Raw genomic sequence first — 10,149 nt, 5'->3', positions numbered from 1 at the left:
AACTTTCACACATCAGAGTCTGCATCACCATACTGTGAGATGTTTGGACGATGTGATGGTGACATGCATTATCTTTATAGATGTTACGTCTTATCCACTTATGGTGTGAATATTACTTTAGTGCTAAAGACATGTGTCTCCTGTGTCCTGTTAGTTATCTAAAGTAGCCTATTCGTCTTATCCTTCAAACATGAGGTTTCCTGTTTTGGATCCAACGTCTGTCTACACTTCTGATAGTTACTCACTTTCTGTCACTCACAGGCATTCATAATTGAGGTTTTTCCCCAGGCAAGGCATGTTGTTAGTGAGACAATAGGGAGCAGGAAAGCTCGGGGCCCAGAAGACCTTTCCCCTTTTCCACCCTGCCCCTGCAGTGTCGGCTGGTCCTCACGTCATCGCTGCAGATAACAGCGTGCAGGAGTGCCCGGAGACTCTGTACCACAGGGAGAATTTGTTATTCCCTCATTCCTGAAGAATGACAGCTCCCTATTGTTTTCATTCCTTCACTCCTCCACTGCCGTGACTCCTTTCCGTGCTAGCTTGGGACAGGATATGCTTTTTCTTATTTACCTTCTACGGTCTGGGCAGCGTGATAGTGGTCATACAAAGGTAACAATGCAACATCGTTACCAGCAATAGCCTTGTTAGACTCTGGACCCCCATTGGTTAAGGTCAATCGTTTTCAATTTTAATCAAAGTGTAACATTTAGGCATCACCGCAACTCGTGCATGAAAAATGTCCACCCACAGAATGAGAACACACTACCTGGAAAAAAATGACAGCAATAAAAGAAGCTCCCCCCTCCCAAAAAAACCCACCAGAACCACTAGGGTTGTATATGAAGTGCAGGGTAGGATTAGCAGTTATACCTTAGTCACATTAAAAATTGTTTTCCTTTTTGTCCAGTGCAATCTAACATGTAACTTTACGGTTATTTTTGACAAAGTGTATTAACACACTGGGTCTAAAATCACACAAAAACCCAAATCCGAGTGGGGAAACTTTTGGTTTTCTAACTGGATGTGTTATGAATGCTTTGTGTAACTTAAGAGTGCAATTATAAAATGTGCCATTTAAAGCCTCATTTTAGTTCAATGTAGTGAAATACTTCATATATTTACCTTCAAAGCCATGCAAGGCCTTAGACAGTAAGAATTTAATAATAAATATCCATCCATTCATCAGGTCAGGTCACAGGGGCAGCAGCCTAAGCAGGGAAGCCCAGACGTCAATTTCCCTGGACACTTTGTCCAGCTTCTCCCGGCGGATCCCGAGGCATTCCCAGGCCAGTTGAGAGACATAGTCTCTCCAAAGTGTGCTGGGTCTTCCCCGAGGCCTCCGCCTACCATGGCACGCTGGCATTTTCCGCAAATACGAGGGCGTACTCCTCAGAGTATGCTTTTTAAATATAATATAAAATTATTATAATACTGCTAATGCAAAACAAACCAGTTGCAACAAATGAGTCGTATTTTGAGATATACTGAGAAAAAGTTAGAAATGTGTGGTTCAACCTTACACGCATTGTATTTTAGTAATAAAAAAACACGCATTTGCGGATTATCACACTTTCTTCAACCATTAAGATAAGCTGCATTCGTTTTTTATATTAAGTATGTCTTTTATGTTTTATGGCGATGGTCTATTCTTTATCTTGTGAGGTACAGCTCAATATTCCCAAGAATGTATTCTATTTGGAATGTTTTTCCTGTCTACTGACAATGGGCGTCTAAAACCAAGGTTGATTGACAGTATACTTGCTAAATTTTCCATTCGCATCTATTTTTGTAGTAATGGCTATAAGTGTGAGCTGGTGAGGCTCCTGGAAGCTGTAAATGTGACAGAGGTCGATCAGGAGGTGGGGGGGAGGAGGGAGGTATGTGAGGTGAGGGCTGGGCCAACACGGACTGGAAGTGTGCCCCCAGCTGCATTTATAAACATGGCCCCGCTCGTCTCCTCACACTCTTTGTTTACATAAATGCTTCTTGGCTTTCTCACAAGACTGACTTCAACGCCTTCAAGGCTCCACTTCGGGTTTCTGCACCTTGAGGATTTGAGGAGCCTCCAAAAATCTTCCTGCTTAGATCTTCCAAAGCAGTTGCCACCATTTCACCCCCAAGCGGCATGTACAGCTCCAGCTACTCCCGGGCCAAGTTTGGCCTGGAAGCAAGGGAGCCTCTGCACAAACCTAAAGGGAAGAGCTGCGGCTACTACTTGAGGATTGTGTTCTTCTTCTCCTCCCTCATCCAGTCCCTTATCATCGTCAGCCTGGTGCTCTTCCTCATCTACGGGCAGCCTGAGAAGTCAGCCGAGGAGAAGCGAGTCAAGGTGAGTGATATTTAACTCCTAGATTTGGCCTTTTTCTTTTCCTTGAGCCAAGCGAATATGCCAGCATCATCTCTTAGTGTCATTCCTGTCAGTGCTAGCACCGTGCATTGACTGAGACGCCTGTCTTGCTCTTGTGCAGGAGCTGCAGCTGGCCTTAAACAGACTAAGCGAGAACAACTTCCAGCTGACAAAAGAGAAGGGAGAGCTGGGAGCTCAGCTAGGGGCTCGCTCGGCTGAGAAAACCGCTCTGGAGAAAGAGCTGGAGAAGCTCAAGACCGATGCCAACAATACAGAGCTTGAACTAAGGACTAAATTAGTAAGTGGCTTCAAGAGGAGGTCATCATTATACATATTGTCCAATATTAATTCATCATCTTGTCATTTTCCGTTCCGTAGGCAAACTGTGAGAGGCAGATTGTAACAACACGGAGCACGGTGGTGCGATGTCCCACGCCACCGATACAGCAACCTATCGTGGTCAATAGTGGAAGTATGTGTTACAGTACAGGACTCCATGACAAACAAAACTGTTCTTTTCCTCGAATATTTTAGCAACAATTCATCATGAGAACCGTTGATACAAGTGACTAGCACATATTAACAAGTCATTAGTTATTCACTCATATGAAATGCGACAGGCGAAAAGAACTGAAAATAAATATAGAAGTGCGTTTAAGAAGACTAAACTGCAATATTCTCACGTGGCCTGGAAAACCTGGCAAATGCCTGACCAGTTTTCCAATCATAGAAAGCATACGGAAAATCGGGAAAAAAGGTCAAACGTCCTGGAAACAGTAAGTTATGCAGAAAAATTCTTGATATCATCCCGCTGCCTTGTGAATGCAAACGGGTTAAAATGTTTGCACATATCTTCTGGACACCATTAAGGCACAGCGCTTCTCTGCTTCTAGCCCCATATGATGCTACCAGCCAATCAAATCTGCATCTCCGCTGAGAGCAGTTCTGCAACCCAGTGCTTCCAACGGACATTATTACTAGTTGCCGTGAAGGCCTTAGCGCCTAGAGACAAAACTAGCCACGGTAAGTTAAAAAGTGTCGCTGGTATTGCTCGGTCTCTATAGCGGCGGAATATTGTTTGGATATTCAGAATTTTTTGGATATATTGCAAATTTCTGCAAAATGTTACACTTTAAAATTTGTACATTTTATTCCCTTGGATCTTTAAGAAATCCTGAATTAAATAAACCACCTCCTCATTAAGGTAATATACAAGCACAACGAATGATCTGGCAAATTTGAGTTAAATATCTTCAACAGAATTTCCCAAATTCAGTTTGACTTTCTCTCCCTGCTTTGGATATAATTGAAAAAAAAAAAAGTTTAAAATCTAAAATAATGTACATTTAAATATATATATCTTTTTTTATTTTAATATATATATATATATTTTTGTTATTTCATGTAAAATATTTCTCTCTGGTCATGATATTAAATTAAATGTAATAATAATTCCTATAGACAGGATGTACTCTGTCATCTGTATAAGATGATACAGTATTATTCATTCATTCATTTTCTAGCGCTTATCCTGCTTAGGGTCACAGGTGGGCTGGAGCCTATCCCAGCTGACTTTATGTGAGAAAGACAACTATTCACGCTCACAATCACACCTTTGAATGCATACATGAGGACTTTGGGTGCAAATCAAAAGTCAAGCCACGCAAACGTGGTGCCCCCTTGCTGTTAGACACGCACGCGTGATAATTAGCAAACTTAAATCATGGCTGCTTTTGTGGGATCTCTGCAGGTGAACTCAAAACTTTGCAGAGCCTCAACGATCAACAGAAAGCCATGATAGATCTCATCGAGGCCAACTTCACCCAGATGGTTCACTACCTGAGTCAGGCGAGGGACAACGCCCTTAAAGACAGAGACGTCCATCACCAGGATGCCGTCGCTCTTCGGAGACAAAACACCATGCTGGAACAGCAGCTCACCACATACACCAGGTACCCTGTGTGTGTGTGTGTGTGTGTGTGTGTGTGTGTGTGTGTGTGTGTGTGTGTGTGTGTGTGTGTGTGTGTGTACTATCACAGTTCTAAAAACATGAAACATTGTGTTGAACCAGGAAATGCAAGGAGGACTTTGCTCATTCTTTGGATGGGATCCAGACGGTGACCAGGGATTTTCTGAACAAAATCAACAACCTGTTCCCTCACCAGATGACCTTTCACCTCACCTGTGAGAGCCAGCAGGAGCAAATGGAGAAGATAAGAAGCAGCTGCACAAACCTGTCTCGTGACGTGGAGAATAAATTTCAGCAGTATTTGGACAACGTGGGCAACAAGGTGAGTCGAAACTATCGAGGGCTTCTACAGTACGTACCATTAATACAACAATATTGCTGTACACAGTCCTGTGGCAGGGATTACGTTGCAAAATTGAACATTTTTACGCTCCTATGACTAATTCCATTTTTTATGGGCTTTTCCTTCCTGATATGCTTTGCTGATATTCTCAAGAACAATTGAGATTATCCAGAGATTAATATTGTTCCTCTGGAACAATCATAATACATTTTGTTCAGCAGACAGAGGTCCTCTGAGGTGAACTCAGCTCCGCTGATACAGCAGCTAATTACACACAACAATAACACACATCCTCTGTAAAAAAAAAAAAAAAAAAAAAAAAAAAAAAAAAAACAGATCTAATGTGAAACCCTGCTAAATGAGGGCTTAAAAAGGGGCCATTACCAGCAAATGGTAAAAGTACACAGGTAATTGTTACGCCCATAAAACACACGGCTCCCACCCATACCCCTCCAGCTTGATGCTGATATCATAAAAGTGAGCTCTTCAGTATGCCTCCCCCACTTTTTAAATACATATTAAAGTATAAAATGTATTGGTACTCACGCCTAATGAATGATCACGTAAGATGATCGATGAACAGATGTAGACGTTATTTAGAAGTTTCACTTTTGCACCTAACAGACATAAGCATGTAAAAATTGCGGACTTTTTTTTAACAGTGGTACATTTGACATTTGATTATCTTAACAGCCTATTTTTGGATAAAAATCCACCAGTGTGCGGGGATCCACTGTATATGTTTTTGTGCTGAAATTTTCACTTTCAGAATTCATTCAGTGTGCGGTAAAAAACTCACAAGCGGTAAATTTGCTGCTATCATGTATGGCAGTGATTCTCAACAGGTGGGTCAATACCCAAAAGGGGGTCACAGACACTTTCAAGTCATTTTTTTCTTACTCGCGCATCAATTAAAGTTCAATTAAAACAGACCAATTAAAGGCTCGGGAAGTTTTTGATTTCTTTTTTTTATTTGAGCGAGAACCAGTAGTTTACAATATTGAACTTTTTGACAGTTTTTCCAAATGTTTATGAGTTACTCAATTTGTTTTTGCCGCACGGTGGTGTAGTGGTTAGCATGTTGGCGACACAGTCACAGTCAGGAGATCGGGAATACCTGGTTGCCAATCTCCGTTGGGCATTTCTGTGTGGAGTTCTCCCCGTGCGTGCGTGGGTTTTCTCCGGGTACTCCGGTTTCCTCCCACATCCCGAAAACATGCATGTTAGGTTAACTGGCGACTCTAAATTGTCCATAGGTATGAACGTGAGTGTGAATGGTTGTTTGTCTATATGTGCCCTGCGATTGGCTGGCAACCAGTCCAGGGTGTCCGTGCCTGTCGCCCGAAGTCAGCTGGGATAGGCTCCAGCATACCCGTGACCCTTATGAGGAGAAACGGTATAGAAAATGGATGGATGGATGAATTTGGTTTTTTTAGTAGCTGTAAACTCATCAAAAATGATGAAGAAATTAAGAAATACATTCTTGAAATATTTCGCTCTGTGTATAGTGATGAGCAATTTGGGTCACCAGTTGTTATTAAGGGGCGATAGCGGGTGCCACAGCCAAACCTGTTGCGAGCCACTGATCTATAGCACAAACCAGTATGAATGTAAATGGTGTCAAAGTACTGTGATCCCTTGCTACACAGTGGTTTGAACATCGCTCCCTCGCTTTATCGCGTTTTTTCAAAAATGTATTATTTAACAAATGTTTCGTGGTTGACTCTGGCCTATTATTAGTAAAAACAATATTGAAAGACAAGTTATATGTAGTAGTCTGGCCACTAGGTGGCAGTAATGGTACACTGATGAGACATGACATGATATTACATTACACTGCATGAAATCAGCCATGGCATGTCTGACATGATAGAGTGAAAAAAAGTTTCTCCTCTCATTGTGTGTGGAAGTGGTAAGTGATTGGCTCCTTACTTTGTCCTTCTTCCTTACTCCATTTGAAACCTCTTAAGTTTAGAACAAATAAATTGAAGGATAACTAGTTAGCTGGGTAGCTTGCTATATGGTATGAGCGGTGGCCGTCTCTTATGTCACTGCAGAGGTCCCGTAGCCTGCGCATTAGTGTTGCGCAATGTGGTATAAACAAGAAATAATAGGAGTGTTACAGTGACTGTGGGGTCTACAGGGATCTACAGTAATAATGGAAAAACCCACATATAGAAAGTCATAAACAGGTTTTCTGTGCTCTAACTAGGAAAATATTCCATTTATTAATTGATTGTTGAATCCTACTTGGCGGAAATTCACTACTGCGGTCAGGTCTGGAACCAGTTAACCGGGATAAACGAGGGATGACTGTGCAATCATAGAATAATAAGTAGTAAAATAATAATAAGTTAGTCAAATATCCTGTACGTGGCTCCTATCACACTGATTCCCTGGCCAAAATCTATATTTGTTTGCAAGATCTTGATTATTATTGAAGCATTTTAGGGTGTTAAGCAATAAATCAACTATGAAACAGTGATGGACTGCATTGTATAAACATAGGAGTGTCCAAATGTTCTCCACTGAGGGTCGCATGCAGAGAAATTGAAGGGTGCTGTGCCCCCGTGATACGTTTTGTACATTAAATATTCTATAACCAATCAAATTTATGGGTAACTATGAAAAGATGGGAAAGAAGGGCAAAATATGGGCGTTTCCCAGGTAAAACGGGAGGGTTGACAGGTGTGCCCTGGTAAAATGATGAAGGCTTGGCACACAAAAGGGAATCATTGTGAAAGCTCACGTGAGGGACGTGCTCTCTGTGCTCGCAGCATCTAGTCAATAACACCATCACATATTATGTATTCTTCTTACAGGTGGCTCAGATTCAAGTCCTCTCCAGTCGTCTGGAGGTCCAACACGCACACTTGACCACCGACCTGCAGCGGTGTGAACACAACCGCAGCGAGACGGTCGCTGAGACCAACAGGCAGCTCCAACTCAAGCAGAGGACTTATGACGAGAAGGTTCTTTCCAACACACCACAGTCTGTTAGGGTTTGAGGGTTAGGGTTAGGGGTTGGGGTTGCAGTTAGCGTTAGGGTTGTGCTATTGTGAGCCAACACGTGCTGTTCTACTCAGATGGAGAAACTCCTCATTGAGCAGAGCCGGCTGAGAGAACAGAAAAAACTGCAAGAAGACACTTTGGCCCTGAGAGAAAGCGAGCTGCAGACCCTGAGGGCACTGCCCAATTGTAAGGTATGATACTCTCACCTGACCTGTGCCCCGACATTTGGGGAAGTGGGTGCACACAGATGGCCTCTGATGACATGGTGGAGGTGTGTGGAGTCAGCAATCAGAGGAATTTGAGTGCAGCAGAAGCAGGAAGGATGGGCGTCCGAGATAACAACACTCATTTGTCACCATTTAAGCCCCAGAGTTGTCCGTGTGTGTGTGTGTGTGTGTGTGTGTGTGTGTGTGTGTGTGTGCATGCTCACACTTGTCAGTGTGACATGTTTAATAAAGTCATGTTCTGCAGGTTGGTCTGTCTAAACCTGCGGGGGTGTCGTCGGTCCCACAGCAGAACAGGCAAACTGCAGTCAACTGGCCTGCTTTTGGAGCGCCGAGCATCAGCAAAACACAGACGGTAACTTTTATTCAAACCACACTCAATCGATCCTACTTTATGTGATGCTTATTTTTAACCTTTTCCCTTCCAGGCGAGATGAAATGCAGCACGAAATACTGGAATCAGTGGAGGCCACCAGTCATGGAAAAAGTGTGAAGACACACGACTCACGGAAAGTTAGGGATATTCGGCTTTCGGGCAAACCTAATACTGTATGCACAACCTTTAGAGGTGAACTTCACGTGACCTTGTTGAAACTTTTGAATGCGCATTTCCAACTGTTCAGTGTTTCAGTACTTTTTGCGTAACTTGCTGTTCTCAATCATGGAGCCGAACACAAAAGTCTCAACAGGTGTGGGATCCATGAATCAAGATCTCACAAGATCTTGTGTCACAAGAGATTACAACGTGACAAGATTTCTTGTTCAGAAAAAACACTATTAATTAATCACACAAAAAATAAAAATTAACTTGATCATTTTGCCGGCTTCAATATATCGCCATGTGCATGCGCGTCTGTTTTCCTCCAAACAGGCATTGGTTTCAGCACCTTGACGCGTTTGTTCCATAGAACATTTCCATGAATGGAGTGAGAGCCCTTTTGTCAGTCATACAGTCTCTTTGTCTCAGTGGGTGGAGGCGGGGCCGGTCTTCCGTTAAAATCTGACCTCGCCCAGTTCTCGTAGACACAACCTCGTGTATCACATAAAGACATAGTCTGCCTTTCTGTGACTCTGCTCGTGTCTCTTGCCTCGGTTTTCTTTATTAATTCATTCAATAAGGTCTGACGAAAACCAAAACGTAGGAAACCCAAGGCAATTTTTCCCACAGGAAATAATATAAATCCAATTCATCTGCTCCAGAGATTTTAAAATATATTACTTAATTATAGTTTTACAAGCAAAAAACAATGCAAAATAAATATAAATGACGAATGGATGGAACTTATTGTTGATGTGGACCTCCCGTGCATCCTGGCGAGATGGATTTCAATAGTGTTTCTCACCTTCTGTATCTAATTGTCGGCACTCACAACTTTCTTTGGCCCCATGGCGGTGATTTAGCAGTTTACGCGATAAAAAATGCACGGACTCTGATTTGACAACACGTAGGGTGCTATCTTTGGGCACTCGATTCCGCGGCACGATGCAAGTCAAACAGACTAGTTTGTTTTATGCAATATTGAACAAAAACCGAGGCAATTTTTTTTATGAAACCCAAAAATATGAAAACTGGTGCGTACAAAAACAGAGGTTTGACTACGGTGTATTTCAGGTTCAAAGTCGAATATCCCTAAGTTGTTCTGTCGTATATATCGACACGCAGCAAACATGCCAAAGCACAACCGGATTCACACTTTTGATTCATTCTCACTTGGCAAGATTGATAAATGTTAAAATAAATGTTTTTCTGTTCTCAACTTTATGTAAAAACACGAGAAAGACACGGTGTAAATATTTCTACTGAGTGTTGCTTACTTTGTTTATACATATAAAGGATTTTCAATGTAATAAATTAAATGAACCTTTAAGCGTCTTGTTTGTATTTCCTGGATTTAGCAACATTGATGTTCCCTTTGGACTCCCATTCTTATTCCCCTACCAACTTCAACAGGAGTTGAACAGGAGTCAACACGTTAAGTAAATCTCACTGCACACCACTTTATGTTCAATACAAAGGTAATGAGGCAATAAATAGGCAGAAGATTGCAGTAATAAATACTGTAATTCTTAAGATTCATCCCCCTTTTCATGATGTGCCACTGCCGATACACACAAATTATTATGCAAGCTCAAGCTTTATTGCTTCCTTTTCCTTTTACAAACACACAGTGTTTGGAAGACACAGCTCAGTAGCTGCATACAATGCGCCAGACTTTAATGGATAAATAATAACCACTATCCTGTTAATGTGAGA

General features: G+C 42.0%; 1 protein-coding gene across 1 annotated transcript; it reads left to right on the top strand.

Annotated features, from left to right (window-relative positions):
* Positions 1-1,949: 1,949 nt before the first annotated feature.
* On the top strand, positions 1,950-9,777 carry plvapb (plasmalemma vesicle associated protein b). Its single transcript, XM_054790956.1, has 9 exons — positions 1,950-2,329; positions 2,469-2,645; positions 2,726-2,819; positions 4,098-4,299; positions 4,419-4,638; positions 7,482-7,631; positions 7,746-7,862; positions 8,143-8,250; positions 8,324-9,777. The coding sequence occupies exons 1-9, from the start codon at positions 2,126-2,128 to the stop codon at positions 8,330-8,332; spliced, it is 1,281 nt and encodes a 426-aa protein (XP_054646931.1). The 5' UTR covers positions 1,950-2,125; the 3' UTR covers positions 8,333-9,777.
* Positions 9,778-10,149: the final 372 nt, after the last annotated feature.

This window comes from Dunckerocampus dactyliophorus, chromosome 10 (assembly GCF_027744805.1).
Source record: "Dunckerocampus dactyliophorus isolate RoL2022-P2 chromosome 10, RoL_Ddac_1.1, whole genome shotgun sequence".
Classification (NCBI taxonomy): Eukaryota; Metazoa; Chordata; class Actinopteri; order Syngnathiformes; family Syngnathidae; genus Dunckerocampus; species Dunckerocampus dactyliophorus.
The sequence above is the reverse complement of the archived record's forward strand: the minus strand, read 5'-3'. Positions and strand labels throughout refer to the sequence as shown.